Source organism: Chaetodon trifascialis, chromosome 6 (assembly GCF_039877785.1).
Source record: "Chaetodon trifascialis isolate fChaTrf1 chromosome 6, fChaTrf1.hap1, whole genome shotgun sequence".
In the NCBI taxonomy this organism is placed as follows: domain Eukaryota; kingdom Metazoa; phylum Chordata; class Actinopteri; order Chaetodontiformes; family Chaetodontidae; genus Chaetodon; species Chaetodon trifascialis.
This window is the reverse complement of record NC_092061.1, coordinates 2,429,199-2,442,614: the sequence shown is the minus strand read 5'-3', so window position 1 is coordinate 2,442,614 and position 13,416 is coordinate 2,429,199. Positions and strand designations below refer to the sequence as shown.

Genomic DNA, 13,416 nt, shown 5'->3' with positions numbered 1-13,416 from the left:
AACATGTGATGTGTCACTTTGTTTCTCTAGTGCCACCTGTGATAAAGGAGGGCAGCTCAGTGGTGACCGCACACATCGGCCAGGATGCTGTTTTACCTTGTGAAGTTGAAGGTGACTCTTCAACCACAGTCATGTGGAGGAAAGATGGCTTCCCCGTAACGCAAGATAAGAAAAAGTGGGTCCAAACATCTGTCTTTGCCATAGGTTTCCCTTTCCCTGCAGACACCGCTGTGGTGTTTCTATCCATGCATTCATCTTTCCACGTGTTTCAGGTACACTGTGTTATCAGAGGGCTCCTTGCTTGTACACGGGGTTCAGCTGAGTGATGCTGGTCGCTACTACTGCACTGTGTCTAACCAGGCGGGCTCCGATCACCGGGGAGTGGACCTACGGGTGTTTGGTAAATCTAGAAAATACATTTTATGTAACACATGTAGGGTGATTGCAGTTTTGTTCACACTTATGCCAGTGTGTTGGTTCTGATTACATCTTATCTTACACTGAGTTGAACGTGGGAGTCTGCTCTGTCCTTTCAGTGGGTCCATCCATTAGCCCAGGTCCGTTCAATGTGACAGTAACCACAGGGATCAGAGCTGCGCTGAGCTGTGAGACTACAGGTATACCCCCACCTAAAGTGTCCTGGAAGAGGAATGGCACCCCGCTCGATGTCAGCCAGCAGCCCGGTGCATACAGGTAAAGACAAAGCTACAGCCGGGCTCCCTTTGGACACACAGTATGCACTGACTGCAGATGACACAGCCGTAATAACTTAAAAGCTGATGCGTTTGTGCTGTTCTGTGAAGGTTACTGTCCTCTGGGTCACTGGTTCTTTTGTCACCGTCCAATGAGGATGAAGGTTACTTTGAGTGCACCGCTGTCAATGACGTTGGAGAGGAGCGCAGGGTCATTGAGGTCATCCTGCAGGGTACGGATTCTGAGTTTTGTACAATGAGCAGACAGTTGAGTCATTTGAGACGATTGAATTGAGAAATTTGCTCTTTCAGTCCCGCCGTCTATTGAGGACGATGTCACGACAGTCACTGCTGTGAAAATGTCTCCTGTGGTGTTGCCTTGTCACGTACAAGGACGTCCTCAGCCCACCGTCACCTGGACCAAGGGCGGATCCAAACTGGGCTCCAGAGGAGGAAGCTATCGTGTCCTTCCCACCGGTGAGACATGTCAAGTGATTTTACAGCTTTTTACATTATACATCACAACACTGAGAACGTGAGTGTGTGCGTTGATTTAACGAGCGCTCCTGACTGCATCGTGGTCAACTAGAACAACAATGCCACGGGGCAGTTTTGTTCATTAAATACGACATTGAACTCATTACCTTTGCACTCGTTTTAATGCAGGAGTGTTGGAGATAACTGCCGCTCTGCCAAGCCATGCTGGCAGGTACACATGCTCGGCCCGCAACCCAGCTGGAGTGGCTCATAAACACATCTCTCTCACTGTGCAAGGTAGGCTGTCTGTGGAACACGTATGGTCGAACACGGTACAGGGTAAACACGTATAACAAAGGGTTTGCTCTCCCATGTACTTAAGAGCCCCCAGAGATCAGGCCAATGGCAGAGGAAGTCCAAGTGGTGTTGCATCATGGGACTGTTCTGCCCTGCGAGGTTCGAGGTTTCCCCAGACCATCCGTCACCTGGCAACGAGAGGGAGTTCCCATAGCAGCAGGTAGTGATATTTAAAGTGCAGGCACACCTCTGAACCATACACTGTGCAGTGGATGCTGATACTGGTGCTGACCTGAACACTTGGCATCTGTTCACAATGAAGCAACTTATATTACTCAAAGTTTTCCTAACATGAACTGATTTAAAGGTTCAATATGTACAAATTTTAGTTTAAAAGATTCAAAAATGAACAAACACAATGTGAAAAAAAGATGTCTATATATGCACAGCTAACTGAGCTAACAAGCTAATGCATATCCATTTAGCAGTTATTCTGGCGATATGCTGCCCCCTATTTGTTTGGAGTATGAACTGGACACTTCTTACATTTTGCATCTCTTACATGATGAGGTGCTGTGAGAAAATTCTCAATACTTCAAACATGTCTGCCGCCTGGACAGCTGTGCTGCCCTTCGTGGGCCTGGGCTGGTCTGGTTTCCTGCTTGTGTGATGTGACTTACTGTAATGGTTTGATTACAGGTCACAGGCTTGCTGTGCTCTCAAACGGAGCTCTGAAGTTTTCTCGTGTCACGCTCGGCGATGCGGGGACCTACCAGTGCCTGGCGAAGAATGACGCTGGCGTCGCTGTGGGCAGGACCAAACTAGTGCTTCAAGGTAATGTTTTGCTCTCACAGATGATAAGAAAATGGTGGTTTCTCCATCCTTTATGAGAGTGGTGTATGCGACAGGTTGCTCTTATTCTGGACATTTATAAGTGAATTCATACTTGCTGATCTGCTCTTTCTCCAGTTCCGCCCGTGCTAAGTGTGCCGCGTGTGGAGTACACTGCAGTGCTAGGCCGGCCAGTCAGCCTGGAGTGTGTGGCCGATGGGCAGCCCCAACCTGAAGTTACTTGGCATAAGGAGAGGAGGCCTGTGGTTGACGGCGCTCATATACGCACCTTTGCCAATGGAACCTTGGCGATTACTTCTACCCAGCGCAGTGACGCAGGCCTGTACACATGTACTGCCAAAAACATCGCCGGCAGAGCCAGCCATGACATGAGGCTGGTTATTCAAGGTGAGCTGAGCCATTTCATAATACAAGAAGACTGAATGTAGCAGGTTTACCGTAAACACTTCAAATGATAATATTTTGTTGTGTTTCAGTCCCGCCCATGATTCCTCCTGGGCAGACCGAGCTGTCAGTCATTCAGGGATTTCAGGCGCTGCTACCCTGTGCTGCTCAGGGTTCACCAGAGCCCAGAGTGTCATGGGAGAAGGATGGTGCCATTGTGCCCAGTCTTCCAGGAAAATTCACCGTCCTGCGATCAGGAGAGCTAATCATCGAGAGGGCTGAGGTTAGCCACAACCCACATTCTTCACTGCTATGAGCTACATCGCTGTCTAGTCTCGGGCATATGGTTCTGATTCCTCTCCTCACACAGCCAGGGGATGCTGGCGTGTTCACATGTGTGGCTACGAACGCAGCAGGCTCCGTCAGACAAGACCTCCGCCTGTCCATCAACATGAGGCCTGCCTTCAAGGAGCTGCCAGGTGACGCGACCTTGAACAAAGGGCAGAGTCTGGCCTTGTCCTGCCACGCTCAGGGAACACCTCCACCTGTCATCTCCTGGACTGTCAACAGCAGCCCTTACTCAGGTATTCTCTTCCTTTACATCTGCTGATCACACCAACGTGAAATAATTGTACGTACAGACTCCAGGTAGATAAGCTAATGTGGAGCTGATTAAATAATGTTTATTCTGATGCAGAGCTGTGAGTTAAAACTGAGCCATGCTCTACACGGATTGGTTAAAATGTTCCAGGTGCCACTGTAGATGAGGCTGGCAGGAGCTCTGTGATCATTGAGAACGTGACTGTGAGCGATGCTGGGACCTACGTGTGCATAGCAGAAAACAGCGTGGGCTCCATCAGGGCGCTCTCGTTTGTCCGGGTCAGAGGTGAGCGTTTTGTCAAGGCTCGAGGTAGAGACTTAATCTGCAGTACAGACTGGTACTGACTGTATGTGCTGTGTCTGCAGAGCCTCCGGTGTTGAAGGGTGAAGCCCACACGTCTCAGACGGTCACCCAGGGTGGCTCTGCTGTGCTGGACTGTCCAGTCTACGGAGACCCCAGCCCTGTCCTGCGCTGGCTCAGGGATGGAAAAGCATTACTCCGCTCCCTCCGAATGCAAGCGCTTCACAATGGATCTTTGGTCATTTACAGCATCACTGTAAGTTCAGGGTTACCTTTAGGTTTTGTCCTTCATTTCCTGCATTTTACAGCAGCAAGCCTCTCTTTTAGACACGTTTTAAACCCAATCACTCAAAATTAAGCCCCCTCCAGCAAACTACTTCCATCAATAAACGTTTCGTGTCTTGGAGATCAATGGAGCACTGTTCATCCTATCCAGGCTTCATCTGCAGTCCCCTTGGGACTTGGGACAGTGTGTGGCTGTCCTGCAGCGTCCTGCTCCCACCTAAATCAGATTCAGCTCAGTCAGAAAGGCTAACAGCATTAGCAACAGAGGGAGGAGATGAACAGAGAGCTGGATGTTCCCAGACTCTGCCCCTCTTTCCTTGGCCTGTAACCTTGTTAGACCTCTAACTGCTGCTGTAATTGCACAGCCTGCAGTTGAGACTTTCTCACAGACAGATGACTGTCCTTCCCAGAGAGCACTCTAATGTGAAATTTCCTCTCTCTGGCCCAATATTATCTATTATGACAAAGAATTCAATGGAATAAAGTCTCAACTGCCCAGTAAAAAAGCTTTCCTTTGCTGTACTGTCAGCTCTCCTTTACCCTAAAACCATAAGTGTGATCTAAGGCACACTTTTGTCCTGGAGGTTCGTGACCCTATCAGGGGAAAATTGTTCCTCAGAGTGCCAATTAAGCCAAACTGTCCCCCTCTACTTGTTTGATCTACAGGCTGCAGACGAAGGCGAGTACCAGTGTGTGGCTGAGAGCGAAGCTGGAACGGCTGAGAGGACCATTACTCTCAAGGTTCAGAGTGAGTTCTGGGCTTAGAATTACACAAATCCTATCAGGAAACGAAATCAGTTGAAAAATACACACAACCACAGGCTTTTATTCCCAAAAACTACCTCAAAATATTCAGTAAAATGCACCTTATCACCTTTTCCTCTTTGTCAAATGTCTTTGAGTGTCTTGCTCCTTTAATTCCTGTCATTTTCCTTCAGGGAGACTTCTCTTGACTCATTTTCTCCTCGTCTTTCCCTCTCAGTCAATGGAGGCTACTCGAACTGGGAGGAATGGGGTCCGTGCAGCAGCACCTGTGGACAAGGCTTCCAAGAACGAATCAGATTATGCAACAACCCAAAGCCGGCCAATGGTGGCAGATCATGCAGCGGCCCCAGTATCGACTCCAGGAAATGTCAGGCTGGTCTCTGTCCAGGTACGCTTTCATTTTTGTTTGTCTTCCTTCACTTCAGACAGTAGCTCATGTTTTCACGTCATTGCTTCAGTGTTTCATAACAAATTACTGAATGCTGTGATTATAAAGGCTTCTGCACAGACAGCACACCAAATCAACATTTCTGTATGTAAGCCCTGGGTGTTATCACAGTATTTGTAAAGAGAGGAGAATAATCATTTATTACTCCCGTGCATGTAAACTCACTGTTTTCTGTCCAGGAGAGACTCCTCGTAGAACCAGGGGCAGTCTGATAGGCATGGTGAACGACAGGGAGTTCGGTGTGTCCTTCCTGGAGGCCAACATTACAGACAATGAGGAAGAGGGGAGCAGCAGTCTGCAGGCACGCCTGGACAACATCCCCCCCAGTGTGGGTGAGTGTTACATCCCCGGGCTGGGGTCTTCCTTCTGCAGCATGTAACCACAAAGATCCCAAAGTCCTTCTAAAGCTTGCTGCTGTCTTTGATCAGAGACGAGTGTGCGAATAAAAACTGTCCAAACTTGGACTCGGAACTTATTTACTCACCTTTTTAATTTGGATTAGAAGCTTTTAAAGACCTTTGAGGTTTATTTTTTGACAGACAAAAAAAAGTTCTTTACTCCGTGACGACCTGCAGTTCACTCAGTGTTTATTTACCATTTGACTAAATAAAACCCTGATTTCAAAAAAGTTGAGACGCTGCGTAAAACATAAATAAAAACAATGAAATCATCTGCAAACAAACTTTTTTAGCCAAGAGCAGCTTTCGGACGTGTCCATGTAGTAATCTCCTTTCTCCAGTCATGTGTCCACAAAGTGGTGAACCTCGCTCCATCCTCGCTGTGAACGGGGTTGTAGGTGATCGATGTGAATTCAGGGAACTGCTGAAGAAAATTCTGCTCTGATTTCTGTCACTCATTTCTGGGCCATGTTCTCTGCATGCACGGTATTTCTGTAACAGACTGTGCTTCCTTGCAGGCCCCCTCCTGCGGGTGCTGGTGTCTGTTTTTGCTCCCATCTATTGGACCACCGTGCTGCAGAGCGGAGCAGCCAGAAACGGCTACTCCTTCACTCAAGGCCAGTTCAGACAGGAGTCCCAGCTGGAGTTTGACACCGGTAAGTTTTAGTGTTAGCTAATGAACATTTCAAACCTCTGACTTATTACATGTGAAGGTTTTGGGAGCTTGGCCAGCTGCAGGCAGGCTTTGTACATAAATCAGTGATGCATTCATGCTAACCTTCCTATAAATGATGTGTTGGAGTTTGCAGCATAAACTCCACACAGACACAAACTGCAAACACAGAATTTGTAGTTTTATCTGTGACCTCTGATTCTGAGTGTTTTGTAGTTTACACAACATCCAGCAGATGGCAGCACTCACTGGCTCTGACATGAGCTCACACATGAAGACTATTCGCTGTAAACACTTTCAGCATGCTCTCTTTTGGCTGTAAACCAGCGTTAATTTTACTGTTTTGAATGTCTTTACGCAGGTGAGATCCTGCGTTTGACTCACGTTGCCAGAGGTGTGGATTCTGAGGGCGTTTTACTGATTGACATCGTAATTAACGGATTCGTGCCGCCTTCGTTATCGTCGTCTCATCTGAGCCTGCAGGTCTGTTTACTGCTGTCATCACAATCTGCATTTAAAACACCTCAAACACATCTGATTGGATGATTTGTCCACATGCTTAAGATCCTCTTTGGTTTCCCTGACCTGATTTCCTCTGCATCCAGCAGGAGTTTGATGAGTCATACGTGCAGACAGGCCAAGGGCAGCTGTACTCGTGGTCATCGCAGACCCACCAGAGAGGGGGAAACCCCATGGTGCTGCGCTGCAATCACACCATTATTTACGAGGGCCAGGAGGAGCGCCAGGGCCCACTGCTCCAGCTGCTCAAGGTCTCCGGGATGAACAGCGCCTACAACATGTTTACTCTCTCGTTGGACTTCCACATCACTGCCAGCCTCCTCATACCAGGTCTGAGGGGAAAATCACAATGATTCAAACTTCACCAGCACCATATCTCATGAAATACTGGCTGTGAATGCTGAAACTGCTGTGAACTCCTCTGTTTGCAGATGGTTACGGGGACACATGCCCTCAAGGTTTCATTCTTGACACAGCCTCCTACTGTGCTGGTATGCTGCTTTCCTCTTCTATGCCTCATTTGCCTTTGAACATTTGTCGCTGCACCAGTTTTGTTATTCTGATTAAATGTGTCCTCGTTAGATGAAGACGAGTGTGCGCTCCAGTCTCCCTGCTCTCATTCCTGTAACAACATCATGGGAGGCTTTTCCTGTGCCTGTCCGTCTGGCTTCACCATCTCTACAGAGACCAACACATGCCAAGGTGAGGCAACAAGCAGCACACCTGCAGGAGTCTTTAGGGATGTACAACGATATATGTTTCATCTTCATCTACTCCTCTGCCTCGGCCTTACACTCGTGTTTCACTTAATACCACGCAGATATTGATGAGTGTACCCAGGGCTCGCACATGTGCCACTACAACCAGCAGTGTGTCAACACAGTGGGCACATATCGCTGCCAGGCCAAGTGTGGACCAGGATTTAAGCCCAGCATCACGGGCACCAGCTGTGAAGGCAAGCGGCTGTTAATGACTGTGAAACTGTGCACGGAGGCACGACGAGGACAGTCTCATTTCTCATATACAGCTTACTGGAGGTCCGCAGCAGATTGGTAAAGCCAGATGTGTAAATTGTGTGTTTCAGATGTGGATGAGTGCCAAGAGTCTGCTCTCTCTCCATGTCAGCATCAGTGTCTCAATACTCTGGGCTCCTTCCGCTGTATCTGCCACCCCGGATACCAGCTGTCAGGACATCGCTGCATCGGTCAGTCACCTAACTGGATGGGACTCCCACGGCTTATTAAGAGCCTAGAAAGTCCCGGAAATTAAATAATGTAACTTTAACATCGAGGCATGTTCGCTTTAGGATGTCATTTCTCAAGCTGCAGCCGCTAACAGCTCTGTTGTGACGGTTGCATCTTTCAGACATCAACGAGTGCATGAGAAACGTCTGCCCGGCTCACAAGGAGTGCCGCAACACAGAGGGAGGATACCAGTGCTTCGACAGCTGCCCGGCGGGCATGACCAAAGCAGAGAACGGAGCCTGCATGGGTTAGCAGCCGTCACTCTTTATTTCCTTTATCTACTTTCTATATTTACAGGCTGCTGCATACAGCATTTGACCATGCACAAAGCACCTAATGCAGACGCAGCATCAACTTGTTCATGCACAGATTCATCCATTCAGGCGGTGAACATGTGACAGTCGGTCAGATGATCCGTTCTTTTCTGCATTCGTGTAATCAGCCGAAGCCAACGGGCCTGTTGGCGATAACATTAGCAGCTTCTGCAGATGTCTTCACTGAACTTTACGTTGCGTAACAGCAGGTCAGATTTCACAGGTTTGTTTTAGGGAAGCAGAGGTCACTAAGAAGGCTAAAGCTTTTTGAAAAGAAAACCTTTGACCGAAGATCCTCTTTATAACAGGATGCAGCAAAATTTACGGCAGCGTGGTCCTCGCTTTAGAAAGCTGAATGTTCCTAAAGCACCAGTGGCATGAGATGGAGGCTACCAGTCTTCCCAGTCTCATAGTTGTATTTTTGTAATTATACAAAAGGTGTCACAGAAATTTGACAAAGATGATCAGAGGAACTACAGGAAATGCTGCATTTTGTGCAAAATTGGCTGATGTATAGTTGCATATTTTTCAGATATTGACGAGTGCCAGGATGGAAGTCACATGTGTCGCTACACTCAGATCTGTCAGAACACCGTCGGAGGTTACGGCTGTGTGTGTCCCAGAGGTTACAGATCCCAGGGAGTGGGCCTCCCATGTCTGGGTATGCCAGCTGCTGTGTCCGTTTAGTAATACAATGCACCAATGAGGCTCTGCCATGAGAATTTACCTGAGTCTCGTCTCGCCTTTCAGACGTCGATGAGTGTCTGCAGACACCAAACCCTTGTGCCTACCAGTGCCGCAACGTGCCGGGCAGCTTCAGGTGCCTGTGCCCTCCTGGCACGGTGCTGCTCGGAGACGGGCGCTCCTGTGCGGGGCTGGAAAGAGGCCAGACCTTCACCAACGGCACCAGAGTCAGGGCGAGACTCCGCCCGCAGCTGGTGTCGTCTCTCGGCAGGCCGATCCTGTCCCGGTCTCACGGGGCGTCTCGCATTACCAGGCAGAGCTGTCCGGTGGGGTACACAAACAGAGACGGCACGTGTGTAGGTGAGTGTGCGCCGAAGCAGGATCGCAATCAAACACAGCATTCAAAAAGACAAACGTCCATCATACTGTCTCACTGTTACTGCAGACGTAGATGAGTGCGTGCTCAGGAAGCCGTGTCAACACGAGTGCCGAAACACCATTGGCAGTTTCCAGTGCTTGTGTCCCCCAGGTTACCAGCTCTTACCCAATGGCAGGAGCTGTAAAGGTAGAGTTTCATTCAGTGACTGCACGATCGTCTTCTCTTTAAATGATCCCAGCTAAGATCCTTTTTCCTCTCTCTACCTCTAGACATCGACGAATGTGTCGAACAAGGCATCCAGTGTGGACACAATCAGATGTGTTTTAACACCCGAGGGGGATACCAGTGCCTGGACACACCCTGTCCTGCATCCTATCAGAGCGGACGGAGCCCCGGGTAAAAAACATGACTGAAAAGTATCGCACAGTAGTTAAATACAATAATCAGCCTGTGGATACTTACTTATTGCCTTCGTGTCGGTGATACTTTCCTCTTTCCTGTCGACCTTGACAGGACCTGCTACAGGCCCTGCTTGCTGGACTGCGCCGCAGGAGGATCTCCTCTGCTCCTGCAGTACAAGCTGCTCACTCTCCCCTCTGGCATCCCAGCCAATCACAATGTGGTACGACTGTCGGCTTTCTCGGAGTCCGGTGTCCTGCAGGAGCGCACGTCCTTCACCATACTCGAGCAAGAATCACAGACTGGCGTGCTGGGCCGGGTGTTTGGCATCCGAGACGAGGCGGGCAGGGGGATCATCTTCACCCTGCGGGCTCTGGACAGACCAGGACTGGTGCGCCTCAAGGTGCAGGCCACCACCATCTCACTGCAGGGCCGCATCACGTACCAGAGTATCTTCATCATTTACATCTCCATCTCGACGTACCCGTACTGAGCCTCTGTGCTGCTTTGCAGATAACTCTTCTACCAGTGGCCTCTGGGTGCCTCTTATACGCAAGGCAATCCCCCAAAACCCTGCGCCCCGGACACACCAGGACATGCACAGACACTCTAATATTACAAGATAAGGTGGACGTAGTTAGTAAGTGGATCTGAGCTGTGATGGTGGAAAAAGTCTTGAAAGAGAAAAGACCTTTTTTTAAGTGTTCACAAGGTTCTGTTGATTAATTATAGAGCAGAACCTCCTTTTATAAAAGAAGGGAACTGACACACGTGCTGGATGAACTAAACATGTTCATTTATTCACCACATGCCCTGTGAGTGTGTCCTGCTAACCAACGTCTAAGAATGCAGAATGTAAAAAGTGCATCAGAAACTGGCAGAACGCTTTATTTTGTACGTTACTTTCAAACGTTGGACAGATTTATTCTTATATCTTTGCAACCTGCAACGTGTCTTTGAACAGTTCTGAAACTGTACGATGTTTTCCCCTATTATTTTAATTTATTGAAGTCATCTGAACACGTCACTGGTTCACTTAATGTCTCTACCAGCATCGTAACAACAAACCTTCATCGGCACATTGCAACAGTGGCTGGTAGCCACGTAGCTAGCGACAGCGCTTCATATATGTGTTTTTGTACTCTTTTATAACATTTTTTATCATGTGGGAAAGTTTAAAGGTGCTATTCTGAATGCACTTGAGTGTTCTGAGTTGATACCGTGACCTCACCATGGCGGCAGCGGCGGCATGCGTGCTGTTGGTGTTAGATACTCACCGCAGAGCTGGACTGCACTTCCAGCTTCTGCAGACCGGCACGTCTTCTCCTGCGTTCATGGTGCTATACACAACATTTTAGTATTCTCGTTTCAACATCTGCTCAGTAATCACACGTGTGCCATCAGTGTACATATCTGAGAAGGGAAATTACCTGAAAACCAGAAAATGCCCAAATGTTTGCTCTGCTCCTGCAGGTTAAACAAACACTCCCCTGTTGCTGTAAATGAGTGTCAAATATTTGTAGAAATAAAATGGACAACACTTTTGTTCCTGTCTGTTGTTACCCTCGTCTCGCTCTATATCCTGTTCTAGAAGCTTGGATTTAAACAGCCAACAAACAATACCGCTGTAAACATTCATCACGGAGCATGCACGACCTACTCAGGCAAAGCTGTCTGGCCACAACATAAATGAATGACGTATGACCTGAGATCAGATGCCAACACGGTCTATCCTGGCTCGCTTTGACCCAAACCTTGGGTAAGCCTCAAACAATCTCTCTCCTGCTCTGTTATGACTCTTGTCTTGTTGTTATACATCCTGTTTACTGGCGGATATACAGCAGAGCATCTATGATATTTACAGAGAACGCAGCTGTTGGTGGTCTCTGACTTGCACCTCGTCAAAGTAAAATAAATGAAACATTTAGTGCTGACAACAGTTTCTGTCACTGCATTGCATGAAAATATAGAATGTAAATAACCAAATATTCAGCTTGAGTGAAAAAGTTCTTCCATTCTGTGTCTGCTGGATGAAGTCAAACCTTTACATGTCAGCCCACCTCACAGGCCAGTTCAGCCCGTGGCTCAGTCCTGAAACACTTCACAATAAAAGCCCAATCAAAACAGTTTGCACGACCAGACGAGTGGATGCAAGCTGGGATGAAAATTAGATTATGATTGGCCAGTGTTTGAGACGCGGTTTCCAGTCAAACCTGGTGAGAATGAGTCAGAGGGCCAAAAAACAGCATGACCCTGTGCATGGCTGCTGGGTAACATGGGCACAAAAGGTGAAAACGCGTTACTACAGTAAAATAAGTCAGTACAGGAATCGTACGACAGGGAGAGAGAGCTGAGATAAACAGTTGCCTCTAAGGAGGGAATCAATCCAAAAACCTCCAGTTTAAGTGCAAAAGAAACCAACATAACCGTCCCTTCAGGGTCGGGGGGCCTCTCTCCGACAGTCTCTTTACTTTTTCACTTCCACACCAGAATCAGCACATACATGCAGCCTTTGCAGAGTTTTCAGTTTTCAGTTTGACGTCATGCTGGAAAGCAGCGACTCTAACGTGATGATGATGATGTTGACATGGAAACGAGTTCAACGAGCTGACAGTTCTGTCCACATCAGCCAATACTGAAACGAACGTCGACACGCATCACCATCATCGCATGATGTGGCAAAGGGCCGAAAGCGAGCGCGTCCACCCCGGCGGCGTGTTTGTGTCACTGCCGATCGGAGCTGGAGCCGATAAACACCCGTGACGACCGCGGAGCCATTTGATCCGGGAATGAATGCTGATTGTACCTTTTCCCACTGAAGACAAAAACCAGATGTTAGTGGGTGTTCATTCTTTGTCCAGCGTGACAGAAGCTCTGCTGCCTCAAAGCCAAAAGCAGCTTGTATTTACTGGAGATAAAGACTAAATCTACGGCGGCCGACAGATTTCCATCACCACTGGATTGTGATCTTATAATGAGCCTTTCAACAAGAATCTTCCACACTGATCTCAAAGCCAGGAAGTCCCATTGTTCATTAGCTTTCCCTCACTTTGGAAACTGGAGCACATCTTCGGTTGTTTATGCCTCAGCTGCTCAGTAGATGGAGCAGGATTCAGGCTGTGCCCTCACTGCAGGCTGCTGGTGATCCCTCAGCTGTCACATGTCGAGCTGCTGGCTGATCGATCTCTGCAGGAGGGAACGCCAACACGACGACGCCAACGGCAAAGCGATGAATCAGCGGCTACCTGAGGGAACCGCTCACCTGCGTAAACACGGTTACGTGGGATTAGGTTATTTTTTACAGCGGTGCCACAGAGCTGGTTCAGTTTGACATCTGTAACACAGGAATCATTTTTTTACTTTTCATTTCCCTGAAATGAGTCACAAAGAAGGTCAAGAAAGGCTGACCTGAGCTCAGCTAAGTGGAGGGAGTCTGTTTGTTGATGCCTCAGTGTGTGCGTGCGTGTGTGTGTGTGTGTGTGTGAGGGCGGCTGCCTCCAGTTGTTTTGATTTTTGCTGTTTCTGTGATGTGGTCATTAGCTTAGCCTGGATGTTAACCTAATAACAACGCATATTAAACCCACACATAGGGCATAAACTCTTCTTCACTGTTATAAGAGGCTTTCACTTCACTCCAAAATAAAATACCTGCATGTCACTATCATTCCAATCATGATTTAGACTATAATATCTGTATGAAGCAAG

General features: G+C 48.1%; 1 protein-coding gene across 1 annotated transcript in view; it reads left to right on the top strand.

The window, feature by feature from the left end:
- Positions 1 to 11,320, top strand: part of hmcn2 (hemicentin 2) — a 42,620-nt gene extending 31,300 nt beyond the window's left edge. The window contains exons 53-81 of the mRNA XM_070964504.1: positions 31 to 175; positions 273 to 400; positions 537 to 693; positions 804 to 925; positions 1,005 to 1,169; positions 1,359 to 1,466; positions 1,552 to 1,686; positions 2,166 to 2,300; positions 2,436 to 2,705; positions 2,795 to 2,985; positions 3,073 to 3,286; positions 3,454 to 3,588; positions 3,669 to 3,859; positions 4,555 to 4,636; positions 4,871 to 5,041; positions 5,281 to 5,433; positions 6,018 to 6,155; positions 6,534 to 6,655; positions 6,781 to 7,021; positions 7,123 to 7,182; positions 7,274 to 7,393; positions 7,512 to 7,646; positions 7,776 to 7,895; positions 8,057 to 8,182; positions 8,782 to 8,910; positions 9,000 to 9,293; positions 9,379 to 9,498; positions 9,582 to 9,708; positions 9,826 to 11,320. Coding sequence (XP_070820605.1) covers positions 31 to 175; positions 273 to 400; positions 537 to 693; positions 804 to 925; positions 1,005 to 1,169; positions 1,359 to 1,466; positions 1,552 to 1,686; positions 2,166 to 2,300; positions 2,436 to 2,705; positions 2,795 to 2,985; positions 3,073 to 3,286; positions 3,454 to 3,588; positions 3,669 to 3,859; positions 4,555 to 4,636; positions 4,871 to 5,041; positions 5,281 to 5,433; positions 6,018 to 6,155; positions 6,534 to 6,655; positions 6,781 to 7,021; positions 7,123 to 7,182; positions 7,274 to 7,393; positions 7,512 to 7,646; positions 7,776 to 7,895; positions 8,057 to 8,182; positions 8,782 to 8,910; positions 9,000 to 9,293; positions 9,379 to 9,498; positions 9,582 to 9,708; positions 9,826 to 10,204 — 4,613 coding nt within the window. The 3' untranslated portion in view covers positions 10,205 to 11,320. The remainder of the gene's footprint in view (positions 1 to 30; positions 176 to 272; positions 401 to 536; positions 694 to 803; positions 926 to 1,004; positions 1,170 to 1,358; positions 1,467 to 1,551; positions 1,687 to 2,165; positions 2,301 to 2,435; positions 2,706 to 2,794; positions 2,986 to 3,072; positions 3,287 to 3,453; positions 3,589 to 3,668; positions 3,860 to 4,554; positions 4,637 to 4,870; positions 5,042 to 5,280; positions 5,434 to 6,017; positions 6,156 to 6,533; positions 6,656 to 6,780; positions 7,022 to 7,122; positions 7,183 to 7,273; positions 7,394 to 7,511; positions 7,647 to 7,775; positions 7,896 to 8,056; positions 8,183 to 8,781; positions 8,911 to 8,999; positions 9,294 to 9,378; positions 9,499 to 9,581; positions 9,709 to 9,825) is intronic.
- The last annotated feature ends 2,096 nt before the right edge of the window (positions 11,321 to 13,416 follow it).